The sequence below is a fragment of the Uloborus diversus genome, chromosome 6 (assembly GCF_026930045.1).
Source record: "Uloborus diversus isolate 005 chromosome 6, Udiv.v.3.1, whole genome shotgun sequence".
Lineage (NCBI taxonomy): Eukaryota > Metazoa > Arthropoda > Arachnida > Araneae > Uloboridae > Uloborus > Uloborus diversus.
The window spans coordinates 82,289,021-82,306,676 of NC_072736.1; the positions used below are offsets into that span (position 1 = coordinate 82,289,021).

The 17,656-nt window shown below is 32.3% G+C and overlaps 1 protein-coding gene across 1 annotated transcript in view; it reads left to right on the top strand.

Annotated features, from left to right (window-relative positions):
• The window catches only part of LOC129224841 (epidermal growth factor receptor kinase substrate 8-like), a 136,550-nt gene that overhangs the window by 89,899 nt on the left and 28,995 nt on the right, over positions 1-17,656 (top strand). The window contains exons 10-17 of the mRNA XM_054859387.1: positions 251-377; positions 1,803-1,891; positions 5,548-5,783; positions 6,516-6,627; positions 6,794-7,002; positions 9,287-9,533; positions 11,902-12,063; positions 14,543-14,687. Coding sequence (XP_054715362.1) covers positions 251-377; positions 1,803-1,891; positions 5,548-5,783; positions 6,516-6,627; positions 6,794-7,002; positions 9,287-9,533; positions 11,902-12,063; positions 14,543-14,687 — 1,327 coding nt within the window. The remainder of the gene's footprint in view (positions 1-250; positions 378-1,802; positions 1,892-5,547; positions 5,784-6,515; positions 6,628-6,793; positions 7,003-9,286; positions 9,534-11,901; positions 12,064-14,542; positions 14,688-17,656) is intronic.

A 17,656-nucleotide genomic window follows, 5' to 3' on the forward strand; every position in this document is an offset into this window, starting at 1 on the left:
CAGTTAAACTTGATTGTAAAATTTTAATTTCTTTCAGAATTATATTATTTAAAAGAAATACATGCATCACTTGTTTTACGGGGAAAAAAAATCTGTGTCCATAAATTTAACTTTTTTTTTAATGTTAAAATATAAATTGCATTCTTATTTTGAAACCTTGCTCATTTATTTATTTACTTATGTATTTATTTTTACAATTATTATTTTTTTTTTTAAACTCTTAACATTTTTTTTCCAATGTGCATTTTAGACTATTCTGAATCACTGTTTTGACGACATAGAAAGGTTTGTTGTCAGATTGCAGCATTCTGCAGCTGCTTTTAAAGAGCTTGAGCGAAGGCAAAACAATCGTAAACATAAGAAAAAAGATATGGGAGGTAAGTATTTTACAAGATATTTTTTAATTTATGCTGCAAATCTGTATTTCTCAAACACGTAATTTATAAAAAAATTGTTATTTATATAATCATTTATTTACCTTTCTAGCTTGCTTTGGTAAGATATAGTGAAATGTGTACAGCTTGGAATTGGAAATATAGTTTTGGTTCTTCACAGCTAACTGATAATTGATCAATTATCTGTGATTAATGCAATTAAAAATCATCCATAGTCTTTTTTATTTATTTGTAACTTTAATTGTATATAAAAATATCAAATCTTCAAGATTTTGGAACTTTATGGAATTGTGTTCAATTTTGTTGAGAAAAATGTTCAATTGAAAGTTTTATGATTTTTAATGAAAACTATGATTTTTTTTTTTTTTTTTTTTTTTGCCAATATTTGATGTGATGGCCCCTGTTTTCCTAACAAAATCGATTGCTGCAATGAGAGGTCATTATAACTCAAATATACAAGATATTGCTTGTTTTTAGGAATTTTTCCTAATATCTATTAGGAATATTTCCTGATGTTTATTGTTTGTGCAGTTCTCATCAATTCTTTGACCCTTTCATTATCAAATAATATCTTTCAATAGAAATACTTTACCTTTAGAAACATGGAGATTATTGAAGTTTTCAAATAGATATTCTTAAAAACTACAAATAAGTCAAAACTTCTTAATTTTAGAGGTTACATTAGAGTGAACAATTCAAGTTGAATGTTCTAATGGAGGTAAAAACAGCATTGCATTCGGAAATAGCAATTGAGACTTCATGCATTGGTCACTATACTGTCGTGGGCAAGTAAAGAACAGTTACTGCATTTTTTTTTTTTTTTTTTCATTTTTGTCATCTATTGCATGTTAGCTTTATTGTACAAGCTTATTTATTTGGTTTCCACTGAAAGAAAAAGGGAAAAACTCTTCAAATTCCAACATTTCTCTTTATTGTTACTACAGTAAAACCCCTCTAATGCGGACACTAACAGGACAAACTTTTTTTGTTCATGTTAGAGGGGTGTCTGCAGTACAGTGGTTTAATAATGTTATTTGCCTTGGAATCAGGGAAATAAAAGCTGTCCGGATAAGAGGGGTATCTGTTAGGAGGGGTTTTACTGTATTGAATCCAGGGTACATTTCTTCAAATATCTCAAACTCATTTCTGCAGATACTGCCGTGTACCTGTTCAGGGCAGTATACTGAAAGGGTTAGTAATGGGAAATTTCTCTAAAGAACGTCAACTGTATATAATTTAGTAAAAATTCTATGGGAATATTGCTCTACCTTCAAAACTTCATTAGACATGTTTAATTAAATTTTTTTGCAATAATTAATCTACATTTTAATTAATTTATTTACTCTCTTTTATTGCATTAGTTCATGAAAAGATAGCAATACTTAAGTTTGTTTTGATCTCTTTTAGATGGCATGCTGAGTATTAGAGCTAAGCCACCTCCTGAAAGAGAATTTGTAGATGTGTTACAAAAATTTAAATTATCATTTAACTTACTAGTAAGTTGGAATTTTTATTTTCCCTCTGAGTAACTTATAAGTATTGGTTATGCATTTCATTCTGAGTTGTGTGTATCTAATTTTGATTAATAATGTTTATTTTCTTTGGGGTTTTTAAATTTCATATTAATGTCTGTCACTAGCGCCAACTCCATAGGGCTTGGGGGGGGGGGGGGGGTTCCCCCAATAATTTGTGTTTGCATGTCATTTTTTAGAGGGAATGTCAAATGCTTTTGCTTGAGAAGTGTTTTATATAAAAATGAATTTCTTTTTGCTTAACGAGTGTCTATCAGAATCGCAACATTTTTGAGAAATGTGCAGACCTTTACGAAATTCTAAATGTTAAGGCAAAGACTCTATTTAATACACTAAAAGATTTTCTTGTCCGCCTAGACTTACCTTTTCAGGATTTAAGAGGTCTGCTTTGCCGTGCGTCAAATATGAGAGGGAAGTTTGGTGAACTTCAAAAGTTGGTTTTAAATTTACAGCCCTAAGCAATGTATGTCCACTGCATGGCTCGAAGGCAGTAGCCTGTAGGTAGCATTAGGAACCTTTGTGATTAATGCTCTACCTATAAAATTACACTTAAAAAAAGACCGAATTCCTGGGGAAAGTCCACAAGGCCCCCTCCCTATAACATCAACAAAATACTCTTAAATTGAGTTTTAAAAACTTCAATTTTTGAAAATTTCGAGAGGAGAGTACCGAACTCCATCTTTCCCCCCAAAGTCATCAAAAGCAGCCCAAAACTGCATTCTTAGGACTTCCAGTTTCAAATAATTTCCCTGATAGGGTTCCAAACCTCATCCATTTGCCTAACAGTGTGAAATACAGCCTACAGTAGGATTTTAATTTCAAAACAATTTTTTTTTTTCGAAATTGAAACTTCAAAAATGTTATTTTAGCCGACCTTCGCTAATGTTAGGGTAGGAGTTTTTGGAGAATCTCACTCTGAACATTTACAAAATTGAAGCCAAAATTTAAGACTGTCTTGAATGTTTTCGGTAAGTGACTGGGAGATACTCCCCCGGAAAGTTTTGGAAGTTGTCTGTTTAAAAACCCAGGTTTAGTCGATGTTTTGTATTGTTTGTGGGAGCAGGTAGATCCTCTTTTGATTTGTAATATGTATTGTATCTTATATGAATCAAATTTCAAAACATTTGTTTTCCCATTGATAGTTAAAATCTTACCCACATTTCGAAAATCAGGATTGATCCGAGGCGGAAAACCATCAATCACCCCTCCCAGATACTTCACTGCTGTGTAGAAGTATTAAGCAGACCCAGGAAATGCGCCATGCGTGCAAAATCCTTTTTTTTGGGAGGGGGGGGGATGAAGGGGAGGCATTAGGGATTTTCCCTTTTTTCCTTCTAGCTCCATTGTAACTAATTTTCTTTGAAAAATTTTTAACTCGTAGTATTTTTTTGAAATAATCTTGACAAATTACAGCCTCCCTTTCTATTGCACCCTTAACGAGAGCCACTTCTGTGTCATTAAAAGGTACCTCATCTGTCTAAAATGTTTAAATCATTTTTACTGACGCAAAGGCTCATATTTCAAACAAATAAAATTATCAGGCTAGAAATTGAAAATTTCATTATTGAAAACTAAAACATTCAAATGGTTTTGAAAAAGAAGCTTTAAAAAGGGGTTTCTGCAATATTTTTATCAGTAATTAAAAATTAAAAAAGAAGATAGGGATATAGCAAAGAGAGGGGAGATCCTGAAACTTATCCCTTCATTTTACGTTACCAAAGGTAGCCTGGAAGAGCAGGTTTAAAACTTTAATTTTGAAAGAATTCCAGGGGAGAATTCCCAAGCCCCATCCTTTCCACTATCTTCATCAGAAATGGCTGACAATTACATATTTAGGATATCAGTTCCGAAAAGCTTCAAGGATTAGCTCTCCCACTCAAATCCTTGAGAAACACCCAACCTAAATCTGAGAGAAATGCACCATATTCATCATTCATGATTGTCTAAATTTTCAATTTTTGGACCTCAATTTGTATTTTCAGGGATCCCCAAACCACCCCTCTATTTAATATTATCAAAGATCCTCCAAATTTTTTATTTTAGAGCTTCAATTTCAAGGAAATTTCCGAGGGATAGCACCCAAACTCCTTGATAACTTCATTGACGATCATCTACAATTGCATTTCTGGGATTTCGATTTTGAAAAATACCGAGGTAGGGTCAACAAACTTTTCCGCCCACTAATATTTCCAATGATCTGGTAAAAACTTCACTTTGAAAGCTAACCTTGAAAATTTTGCGCGAGAGCCCTCCCCCCTCCTCCCCCCAAATCTCTTTTGCCAACATCGTTGAAGATTGTCTCAAACTTCATGCTAAGTTCTTCAATCAATTTCGAAAACATTCCGAGGAAGAACCCCCCGAATCTCTCACCCCCACATCATCAAAGATCATCAAAAACTGCATTGTTAGAGGAGCTGCAATTTCTGTGAGAAGAGCCTCTAAACTTCCCCACTTCTCAAGATAACAATCGCGTTTTTTAAAGTTTCAATTTGAAAAATGAATGGGGGAAGCATCCCTGAACCTTTCCTCCCTAACATTACCAAAGATAGTCTAAAATGCATTTTTAAGACTACAATTTCGAAAAATTCTTGGGGAAGACCCCCATTTCTGAATGAATGTTATGCTTATGATTAGATTCATATTCCTTATACTCCGATTAAGTTTTGACTCCCTGACTTCATTTTAAACCAGAAGCTAAATCCTCTCGCAATATTTAAGATGATTTTGAAAAAAATCAGATACCATTAATTTCATACACTTAATTTTTTTGATCTCGCCACTTTTTTTAAAAAGTTAAATACGCCATCCCTTTTTACATATTCAACAATGTTAAATTTGACAAATTATGGACCCAGGAGCCATGGTATGGTGGTACCCCTATTACTGAAGCTCTGCACACGCCCCTGATCCATAGTAATAAGTATCATTGGCTCAAGCTTTCTTCAACCAGTTTTAAAAGTTACATGTGCATCTTAAATCTGTATATAGGGTTACATTTTACTGTGTCAATTTATTAGATGTAACAGTAAAAACTTCATTTTAATTCGAGTTGAACTTTTGAAAAGGGACCAGCAATGCAGCCAGGGTTTTTTCTAGGCATGAAAATACTCCTTCACATTTTTTTGCTGAGTGAAATATTATCGACAGTTTAGTTTATAATAGTGATCAATTCTATGAAAATAAACAAACTTGCTAATAATGAAATGGAAAGATGGTGGGAGAAGAAGAGATTTGTATTATTTTGATTTTTTACAATTAAAATGTTTGTCAATTTGAATTTTTGAAAAGCAATATAAACCCATTCAAATATAATATTCTCTGATGTTAAATTTTTATTTAAATTACCAAAAAGGAAAATATGCTTCACTGAATCTTTGATAATTTTTTTCTGATTCACTTTTGATTTTCAATGCCTGAAATTGTGAAGGCGTTAAAAAAAATCTCTGAGAAGGAATATCATTTATTTTGGTAAATTTCAATATCAGAAGTGGATTATCAACAACAACTTTGCCAAGATATTTTAATTTAATTATTTACTTAAATGTTTATTCTTGAATAAAACTATTTTTGTTTACCATTCATCAATAAGCCATATTTTAATCTTGTACTTTCAATTGCAGGCTAAATTGAAGAGTCACATACACGATCCCAATGCTCCTGAATTAGTTCACTTCCTGTTTACTCCCCTTGCATTAATAATTGATGCAGCTCGTGATTCTAATCACAATGCTAATTTGGCAGCTAATGTAGTCAGCCCTTTGCTCACTAGAGACGCTATTGAACTGTTAGCCAACTGCTGCACTTCAAAAGAAACAGATCTGTGGCACAGTCTCGGTGACTCCTGGATTATTCCAAGGTTAGTGGTTTTATTCTCTCTTATGTTTTCAAATTTGTGAAAAGTTTGAATATTTGTAAAATTCAATGATGATTGTCATAGAGAGGTTTTGAACTCAACTTCTAGAATGTTTTCTAATTCAAACCGTTTAAAATTTCAAATGTTAGCACTGATTTTCTTTTCCCATAAATATTAAATAATAAGCTAATAGGTTGACATATATATACATGCATATATTCTCAATGATCTTTGTAACAGATGAGACACAAATAAAGAAAAAGCTATGAAGAAATAAAATGTGACATACATATCGTGTACAATCATATTCACAAGGGTAAAACAACATTGATTCTCTATATCTTCATAAATGCATAGCAAATATTGTCATGAAACATAATTCAAAACATAAAAAAATGGTATAGCATAACCCAAAAACATGAAACCCAACATAACCCAATCAATTGATAACAGATGAAAAATTATCTTGAACAATATAAATGTGTAATGTTAAATACATTTCAATGACTTAAAATATTTTTGATATAGCATTTTACTCATTTTCATGAGAAATGTGTTATGTTGTACTGAGCGTTGTTTCAAAACCACTTTAATTGATATTAAGTAATTGAAGACCACACTAATGCAACTTGTTTGAGGATTCGAATGTTTTAGCAAGGTGTCTTTGCACATGTCTTTTCTAATAGTTCTGATTGATTTTGATAAATAAATAGCACACTCATCTTCTCTTTGCAGAGACCAGTGGAAAGGCTATGAGAGTAGTTACAGGCCAGTGTTTTCAAATGGATGGGCGCCCGAAAATCCAATTGACGATAATTCAACAGCCCATCGAATGCAAAGGCCAGAAGTAAGTTTCTAAGTCACTATCCCTTTTCCGTCCTGAAGTAGAATAAATGCTCCATACCTTATTAAAAACTTTCACATTTAAAAAAAAAACGAAATATGTTAAAATGTTTAAGAATGTATAGATTTCCTTCACATTAAAATGAAAGCTAATGCAAAAGATTTTTCAGCCTGATGTGAGAGAGCAGGACTACCAAAGGGTGTTCAGCCATCCTGAACGGGACAGCCGCTATGGCAGTGAGTACTTTGGTAGTGAGAGAGATGATCATGAAAGAGATGAATCACCAGGTGTTATCCCCGAACACCCTCACCTTCGCCCAGCCTATGATCGTCAGTATGAACATATGCCTCCTGAGGCTAGAAGAGATTTCATTGATAGGTAAATGTTTGTTGAATTTGTTCTTAATATTTTTGCAACCGACACTTGAATTATTCGCAATTCCAATAAACTATAGGGGGTGCTGCAGTCTCAGGCCAGCGGCTGCTGTAAGAGGTAAAACAATAACACACCCACTTGAGTGGCACAGGGAGGGGGGTGAAAACTTCCCAGAGGCATTGGTTTTAACATAAATGCAAATTTTAATTCAGTAGTTTATGCATATAAAAGGACTTTTGGCAAAAAAAAACCCCTCCTTCAGATGGTATTTTTAACTGGAAAAACCTTCCAGAAGATATTTATGACTGTGCTAGTGACCCTTTTACGTCTGTCCAATGAGACATCCGCCTTGTCTACACAAAATTGAAACGTTTTACCTCTTTGGATAGTTTCTTTGATCTCTGCAGGGTGATGTAAACAAACTGTAGAACTGCAAATATCTGAACTCACATCTGAATTTGAAGCTCATAATAGCTTGAAGTCTGCTACATTTTCAGGATTGTCAATTGCTCCGCAAAAAGAGCAAAACTCCACAGCTCCGCAAAGAAGGTATTTTACTCCACTTCTTCTATGCCATTCTATCACTGAGACATTAATACTTTTTTGCAGACTTATTTTCAACCCTTCTTATATTTCCTTCTTTGCTGGGGACTGCCATGCCCATTTACTTGTAAAAAATTTCATCCAGTTCCATCCGAGTTAATTTAAGTCAACACCATTTGAATTAATATAAGCCACCAAATTTAGTTTTAATGCTTACCAGGCTTACCGAAGATACAGCTCATGAAGGTTTTGATGCAGTTAAATTTATTATAGTTTCATTTTGCTATTTTATTTTGACGGATATGTAAATAGTTGAAATTAAAGATGCTTGTATACTCAAAGCATGACACAAGCTGTTTTATTATTATTATTATTTGCTAGTTTTTAAAATAGTTATCAAAGTTCAAAAACAATTAAACAATCAATTTTCTTAGTTTTTTTTTTTAGTTTTTTAATTGATTTTTATACAAAATACCTAGCTGCTCTGAAAAATTTCAAACCGCTCCTCAAAATCACTACAATTGTGCCTCAAATTGTTTCTCCTAGGTTGACAATGCTGCATTTTTGTAGAACATATGAAACGTATTTGTTTACATTTGAAAAATGCCTAACCAAACATCATAGTGTATAAGAAATAAGTACTTTTGTGCTAAAAAGTAAAAGAAAAATGAATAATGTTATAAACGCACAAATTTTCAAAGAATTGCAGACTTGTCTTTCTGATTACTAGGAACTCTTTTTTTCAGTTCAAAAGAATGTAAGACAGCCAATAATAGTTACATTACTTTTTTTGGTGTAGGAATAAACCCATCACCTATTTGTTGCATGAAACAGAAAGTAAATGTTCCAAATTATTATATCAGCCTTTGTTACTTAGCATTCTTAAAATAATGTCTTTTTTTTTTTTTTTTTTTTTTTTTTTTTTTAAGACAGGTTTTGTAAGCATGATGTCACTAGAGTTGTTTGAAACTTTTTTTCATAGCTCTGATGGCCATAAACCCATAATTTCCATATGTCTCTGGAAATCCTTGAAAAATGCTTTAAGTTCCAAATTTTTCATACACCAAAAAAAAAAAAAAACTCTGGTTTTTAAAATAATTTAATTAATTTTAAATGTTTTTTTATTATGAAAGTAGTTGAAAAATGTTTATAATTATGAAATTTTTGTTCCTATTTATATTCTTAGCTGTGTGAAGTTAATTTGTGTTAGTAGTCAAAAGTTGAATATAGTAGTCTAAACTGTTGCCAAAAAAGAAAAAAAAAATCTCAATCGAGATGCAAGTTACTGCTTGAGATTTACAGTTAAAATAGTGGCGTTGAATGCAGAGTGTAGAGCTTAAAGTATAATTGAAATCTAATTTCAATATTGGCAGAAATTGTCATGATTGCATGAAATTGCTTGCATGAAGTTATGCACAATTTACTGAAGATAGTAGTAAGCTATTTTAATAGTGTTAAAATCATCAGTTAAGACCAGTTTTTCAACTGGTAGCTGTAAAAACTGTGAAACTGTATTTAATTTATCAACTTTAATTTTTAGCTTTTTCGAGGATAGTATAATTTAATGTAGAATTTTGTTGAGGGGGAAAAAAAACTAATTACTGTTTAATGCTTTTATCAATGAACATCAAAATTTTTATGTAAAAATAAAGATACAACTCTAATTCCTAATAAAGTGCTGATGTTTTTAAATGTTGAATTTTGTGATTCACATGTGTTTCATAAAAAAAATTGTTTTTTTTAGGGCGAACGTAATGTCACCAGAATCAGATTTCCATGACCCCAGGGATCGAGACATGAGATCTGAATTCAGCTCAGATTCCATTGAACATCCAGAACTGTCTTTGAGTCCGGAGCGTCAGTTTGACCGGCAGCAAATGCAGTGGCTGGAAGATCTGAAAACGCGAAGAGCTAAAATTGTTCAAGTTGTATATCCAAGGACAGCTAATAATGAAAAAGAGCTCACTGTTATACGGGGAGAAATATTAGAAGTAATATTTATTTTTCTTTCATATAAATGCTCTAAGTGCAAAATTATATTTTTTGGTTAACTTTTCAAACTGCATGCAAAAATATCATCTTAATATTTTTTAAGCAAATATATGCAACTTTTTCATTTAATAAGAGTTGATGTTTAACTTAACAAATTATTGGGATAATTTAAATAGTTTTTACTTCTTATTTAGTGTACATGTACCCCTATACAAGGGGAGGGTCATGGGGATCATGACCCCTCCCAAACCGTCGACAATATCATCCACCCGCATTGTGTTCAAATACTCTTTTTTTTTGTAAAATATAAACAATTTCATAATATTTTCAATTCGTTAATTATTTTAACAGTAAATATTTGAAATATTACTTTTCATTGCTTATGAAATTAATTAGTGACCTTTATGTTGTATTAGGAGTCTTATTCCTGGCCAATTTGATGCATTTTGTGGACACCCCAGCTAGTTCATAAACTTTTCATGCCCAAAACCGTAGCTTCGCTCATGAGGGGAGAGGGGCATTCTTCAACTTGAAATCCCCGTAAATAATAGTCTTTGTATCTGCCCTGCATGTACCACACATAGAACGTATTTCTGCCTAAAACTCATTGAAGATATTTTTTCCCTCCAGGGCAATGCAGAGAAGACTTGTGTCAAACTGTAAACCTCTTCAAACTTTTTTTTTTAAACTAAATTTCAAAAGATTAGAACAATAATACATAAATGAATAAATAGAAAGCCATTTTATAAATTTTTATCCTTTTATCAAAGATGTGCTATCTTTTTTTAATATAATAAAATCAGTTAGTTGGTTCAAAGTTAGCCCTAAATCAAGTTTGTACCAAGTGTCCTCTAAAGTCATAGTCCGATACTGATTCTGATTCTAAGTTTAAAAAGTACAGTGTAGTTTATCAAAAGTGTAGGTTTAATAATGAAAAGCAAGGTCAAATTTGAACCAAACATGTAATAACTTTTATGTTTTTAAAGGTACAACTGTATTTGTTTTTAAGCAATCTTATTATTTTTCAACTACTGTATTGTTCCTTTAGAAAGCATAGCATCAAGCTAAGCAAAGCTCTTTCAGAATCAGATACTCATGTGCTCCTAATTTTCAGAATTAATCTTTCAAAATATTTAAGATTTCTATTTTTAAAAATGTATTGTTCTTCCTATGTCTGAAAAACTATGTGCTAATTTCACAAAGTTCAAAAGAAAGTTATGTTCTTGAGAATTTTAAGTATTAACCGTTTTTGAGTGTTAACATATCACACACACGGTAAAACACTGCCATATCTGCAAAAACTACTTTTCGAGAAAGATCAATTTAAATGTAATGCACCTTAGTTTAAATTCTTATAGTAACACGTCTCAAAAATAAGGTAATTTTTTTGTTTGTTTGTTTGTTTGTGGCTGTCTTGCATTTTAATAGAACTAATAAAAATGCACCAGGACATGTATATAACTCAAAATCAACAATTTTTGACTTGTGGCGATGTTGTAGTAGATGTGCGATATAAGTGCTTTTAACTTTCACAGAATTAATTATAACATATGTATTTGTGAATACTTTACTTATTTCAGTTACATTATTTCACTGTTCAAGTTTAACAACTGTATTTGTATGCACACAAGTAGTTTTATTTTATCCTAAATGATTTTTTTTTTTTGCATTTTATGCCCTCAATTAATGTTTTATCGCATTCTGTATATTGAAAATATTGTGGCAGTTTATCTTATTAAATTTAATTATACATGGTGCAGCAGATAGAACTCCCTTTTTTTTTTGAAATATGCATAACAAAGCAACAACAAAAGCCTATTGAATAATATATTCACACTTTTAGACAATAATGTTTACAATTTAATGTTACAAACTCTGAATCACTGATTCCCCTTTAGTTTTGTTGAGTCTTGGTTGCAGGAGGTTCTGCAGGATCTGTAACGAATAAAGTTACAGTTGCTATTCTGTCCTCCTCTTCAAAAGAATATGACCCTATAGTTCCGAAATCAACAACTGAATTTCATATAGTAACACGTTTGTTGTGGTGAGAATGTTCATGTACCTGTAGAAAACGTTTTTCAGCCCTGTGCAGGAAATCTTGCTTGTTGTGCAGCCAGACAAATCCATTCCACGACCGGTCGTAGTGGCTTGCTAATTCATTTCGTGGCAGCAACTAATATGATAAACCACACTTTACTCTAGGCCACAACAGTGACTAACCCCACACTATTAGCGCCAGAGATTGCTGTGGCAAATGTGGGAGTTATTTCTTCTGAACCCTATATTTAGAAAATAATTTTAAACAAATTTATCAAAAAAAAAATGCATCACTGTTGAAATATTTTATAAGTTGAACATTTTCTTCAGATTTTAGATGATAGTCGAAAATGGTGGAAAGCTCGAAACATGAGGGGCCAAGTAGCTCATGTTCCTCATACCATTGTCACACCTTATCCATCACTTGATGACGATATGTTTCATAATTCAGGATTTGGATCCAGAAATAGTAGAGAAAATTACTATAGCACTGTAAGTATGCATTTTTTTTTTTTTTTTTGTTAAAATCAAAAAATAACTTTTTCAAAATTTAATCTATTTAAGTTTGTTTAAATCGGTAGTATGTAGGGTAACGGCATCAGTAACAGACAAGGGTCTAGTTACAGACAGTCGTAAGTTTGGATTTTAATAATAAGAATTTTAAGTGGGTAAAACTGATGTTGCTGTGGCTCGTGAATACGGTGCAACTATCTAGTGTTATCAGAGTGAGTTTTATGAGCCAGTTTGTATTTACGAGGCAGTGGTGGAAGTTTATGAACAACTACCACAAGGTCAGCCAATGTTTCATGTTCATTTAAATTTAATAAGGCTTTAGTTCTAAAAATAAAGAACTTTAGCACATTTTGAAGAGAAAAGGGAAACTCTTTTCCTTTGATTTTTCTCTCTCCCCATCCTCTCTGTTGTTGGGTATCATCAGAATTTTCGGTGTCTGTTACTGGGGGGTCGAACCTGTTCGGAGATGGAACAAATAAAAATAGAATTGACTAATTCAGAGGATTCAGAAGCTGCCAAACGTTAAGTGAGGTATAGTTGCATGAGTGAAAAATAGTTTTAAAAGTCTAAATATATAATGTATTGGAAAGGGTTCAAAGGTGAGCTACAAGGCTAATAAATGAACTTTCTCACTTAGACCATGATTCCAGGCTTAGAAGGTTAAAAATGTACAGTCTTGAGCAAAGAAGAGATCGAGGGGACATGATTCAGTTGATTAAATTTATTAAAATGAAAGACGTTACGGGGCTGAAGTTTAGCTCTGAAAACAGGACAAGGGGTCATTGTTTTAAGCTATTTAAATCTCAGGCTAACATGGATATAAGGAAAAATTATTATCATAGCCGGGTAGTGGAACCTTGGAACAGTTTACCGGAAGAAGTGGTAATGAGCAGGAGTAGATAGTTTTAAGAGGGCCATTGATCTTCACTGGGGATTGTAAATTGACTAGGACCAGTCTAGCTGGGCCCAGAGCCTGTTGCTGGTCGTCACTTTTGTATTTGTATTTGTATATTAAGAGGCTCAGAAAATTGAGTTAACCTGAGAGCGATGTCTTAAGCATATCTGTTACTGGTGCCGGTACTCTATCGTTTTAGTGATAGACAAAAGAGAATGATAAAAAAGCCCGATTGCTTCCATAATTTTTTGTTTAGGAGGGAAGAAAAGAAGGAGGAGAATAAAGATTGAGTCAAAATTTTCTTGCTCAGTTAAAATAAAACATAAATATTTTTTGTTATTGAAAAGCAAACTCTTTCCTTGTAATATGTATTTACTCTTATTAACATTACTCTTTCATTGTTGAATAAATCAGTTATAAAAGTTAGACTTCTTTAAAGAGGGGGGGGAAATACTAAGAACAGATTTTGCATTCTGCAGCTGTTTTACTCCACTAAAGCAAGCAAAAGTTTTCTAATATGATTGTATTTTTTATCTAAATATGAAAAAAAAATTATTAGTGATACAAATGCATTTATAAGCCATTTTTTAAATCCAGCATTGGGAGTTTTTGATGAACTATTGCTATATGTTGTCTAATAGCCAACTAGAGCAGTGTTTGCTAACCAAAGTTACTTGAAACATTGTTACGCACTGTGCAAGAAAACATCTTTATTGTACATCACTCACTCTAACAAAGTTCCTATTCTTCCTTCTTTTTCATGGTCAGGTTTGGTAACGCCAAATATGGGATAAAATATTATGTTTCCGATGGCGAGATTTTTTTCATTGCTAAAAGAAACTAAAAGGGAAATATAACAAGCTGTGTGCAGTGCTGCCAACTAACTTTGTAGAATAATTAGTAGAAAAATTATATTATAACCTTGCCAGCAGAATGCTGTATTGGGATTTAGTTTCTTTTACTGTCAAATATTCAGAAGCAATACAGTCGAACTCGCTTATAACGAATGCAAAGGGATGTGATATTTGCTTGTTTGTTATAACCAAGTGCCTGTAAAAAGAGTTCATGAAAAAAAAAACATAAAAATTCATAATAGTTGCTTTTTTTCTTCCTTTTTAATCGCTGTACAGTACCAAATTCGTCGATTACTTTTCTTTGAACTGTCCGAATGCCTCTTTCTTATGTCATTTTTTTGAGGAATACACAAATATATATAATTTTAAGTGTTTCTTTACTCCACAAAGTAAAAAAAAAAGTGTGTCATCCCTTATTTTCAAGATTTATGATTTATCAAACTTAGGTTGACTTTGGAATGTTAAAGAAAGTGTACCAAAAAATAAAAAGATAAGCTGAGCTGGAGGTCGATAGAAATTTTGGGAATCACAAAAACATTACTTGCTTTAAGCTTGGTTTGCTCGTTAAAAGCGAGTTACGCTCCCATGGTCTTAACATTGTACCAGCCAAGTATTTCTGATTCCATCGCTAAATCTGGGTTCTCGTTAAATCAGGGCTTGTTATAAGAGAGTTTGACTGTGTTTGACTATGTTCCTTATTTTACTGTAGGAAGGTTCACCGATGAAAGAACAATACGTTGATGAGGGAAGCACTCGATCGCAAGAGACGTCTCGGTCTCCCACATCAGGTATGTCCCGTCCCGCACCAGCCGACTGGATTAGACGCGAGCGCCAGGGTAAGAAAGGGGAATTCCGCTACTTTTGATTCTGAAACCCGTGTTAGTTGTGTTGCTCGCTGTGCTGCTTTCCAGCCCTTGACTGTTCAGTTATCTGCTTAAATAACTCCCGAGACTGTTCCTGTGTGCAATAACTGTTTACATTGTGTGCAAATGACATTTGTGGTCTCAAAATTTTTTAATTTCTTGCATCGAGCTGGAACTCGATTGAATATTATTCTGGATGGACTTACGGCAGCCGCTGAATGTGCTCTGGATTGTACTCGTTTTATCTTTTCTGCTGAAAATCATTTTGTGTGTAATCCTTTGTCATGCTACTTTGTTCTGCTTTGTATTGTGGCTTTAGATCAGTGGATGTGTTTTTGAAAAGTATAAATTGTATTTTGTTTGAAATTAAGAAAAAAAAACTTTAATGTGAAAATAAAAGGGTGGCATATTCATCATTTCAAATGCAGTTTAGTTGCGTATTTTATTTGGAATGGAACTCCATTATGGTGCATTTAGCATTTAATGTTATGCTTCTGCTCAAAAGTCATTAATATATTCATTTTCATATTTATTGAAACAAAATTATGATCTTCATTTAAAATAAGTGCTTATTTGCCACTTCCATTTCAACTTGAAGATATGTAGGCAAAATATTTTTACGGTTAATATGTGGAACCTTTCTGTACAGATATTAGAACAAAACAAATCATTAATTAAATAGTTAATAAAAATTGATTGAAATAAGAACTAAACACAATTTTATTTCTAAATATATTGTGCATAATTGTTATTTTTTTATTTTTTGATACTAAGGATGGACAAAATCATGTTTAAGTAATTCTCCGTAAGAACAGTTTCCATTACTGTGAGCATGAGCAGTTAATTAAACTCAATGCATCTGCTTTTATTACGTCTTTTAATGTACAGTTGGCTATCTGTTTAACAACTTTCAAGGGACCACAAAAAATCGTCCTTAAGTAGAAAGCGTCCTTAAATAGAATGCTTTTAACACTATAGTGGACCATCTGGTACCATGAAAAGCCGTCGTTAAATAGAGAAAGTCGTTAAGTAGAGCGTCGTTAAACAGAGAGCCAACTGTATATGTGTGCATCTAAAAAAAGTCAAATAATGATTCGTTGAACAGGTGAACTTGCATGATTGAAATATTTTTTCGCTATAATTGAAGATTTTGATTAAAAAACATCAAAATGCACAATTTGAGACATAAATAAATTTTGCATTTGCATAGTATTCCTTTTCTACTTTCTTTTCCCTCATGAGGATAAATCTTAAACTTATAATGTGGTGGATTGAATTTACAATATCATTTCATGTTACTCAACTAGCTTAGTATTGAACATAGGATTTTCATTTGCCTGACAAAATTTTATGAGATTTTTTTAACAACATATGTTTTTTTCCTTACAAGTATATCCTTTTTCCTCCAACATACAAAGTTGTTCTCCTGTTTTCCTACTCATTCAGCAACCTTTTAAAGTTTCGAGTACATAATGTTGGTTAACTGACAGATTTTCCGTAATTTAGCATCACATTTAATTTATAATTCAAGTATTTTTACTACTTCAAACATCATTTTAGTATATTTTCATTTCATTGCTTTAATGAATACAAAAGGTAGAATTTCTACTTGAAAACTTGCAGACTTTTATAGATGTCTTCTGCCCTTTAATTTTATGTTAGAAATGGTGCCTTAAATCTTAGATAAACAAAATCTTTGTATATTTTTGTACATAGTTGTACATTCCTACCTCTTAATTCTCTCTGGTGCTTTGAGAAAGGTAATGAAAAAGTTTTAACAATTAATTATGTTTAACCTGGATTTTAATCTAATATTTGAACAAGCTAAATATCTGTTGGCTATCACAGTTTTTTATTTTAATCTACGTATTATTATCAAATGTGTTAAATGTCGACAAGTAAAATTGTTTTTATTACTTTTTGTAGTTTCTTAACTGTATATTTTTCTTGCTTTTAATAAGCTTTCTCTAAGTTTTACTTTGTTTGTAATGTTTCATGTACTTTTTAATATAGTTGAACCTCATTAATGTAAACATATGTAGTATTTTTCAACTTGAAAATTTCAATTTGAGCCATCCTAATTGGTTTTGGTTGTGCTTTTGTTATTACAATGTAAACTTTAGACAATGCAAATCAACCATTTGCTTCCCATGTGTTCACATTAATGAGGTTCAACAGCATTCCGTCCATTTTTAGTAGTTTTGTAATTACTTTCAAATAAATATCTTTTGTTGTAAATATTGTGTTGTTTCCTAACTTTGTATCAGTTTTGTGTCTTGATGTTATGAAGTTCTTTTCTTGAATATTATAAAATGCTAGGCATTTTATTAGGGGCTGGTCCAGAAATTTTTGCAACGGGAGTCAAGTTTCAATGGCCTGCACATTATACCCCCTAAGTAAAAGAGTAGCAGTTCAGCAGAGGTACCAATCCCCCCCAAGGATAATGGAACCCCCTGATATGCTATGCAACATTCCCCCCAAATAAGTTCAAAATCCTTTCAAATCCCCTCCCCCCCCCCCCCTCTTTTTTTATGGCGCAACCTGCGTCATATCTCCTCAACTTTTCATCAAAAATATTTCTTTAGGCAAACAGACAGGTCCCGTTACCCTTAGATTTGAATATATAAGATTAAAGCTATAAATAGTTGGGGAGAAAAGCACATACAACACACGACATGTGGTTTAAGATTGGACAGTTCTTCGAAAAACTCATTAGAGATGACTGAAAATGAACAAAAACCTCAAAATAGCAATAGCGCAGTAAACAAACCCAATCAATCCTTTGAATTATGAGGAGCTCAGAAGAAATACCTTACAAAACGAAGCAAAAAAAAAAGATTAGCATTGATTCCCATCTACTATTTTTTTGGATCTAAAAAATTGAAGTCTAATAATCATCATAATAAAGTTCTTATCACGGAGGTTCAGCTGACCTTTTGCATATAAATATATATAATATA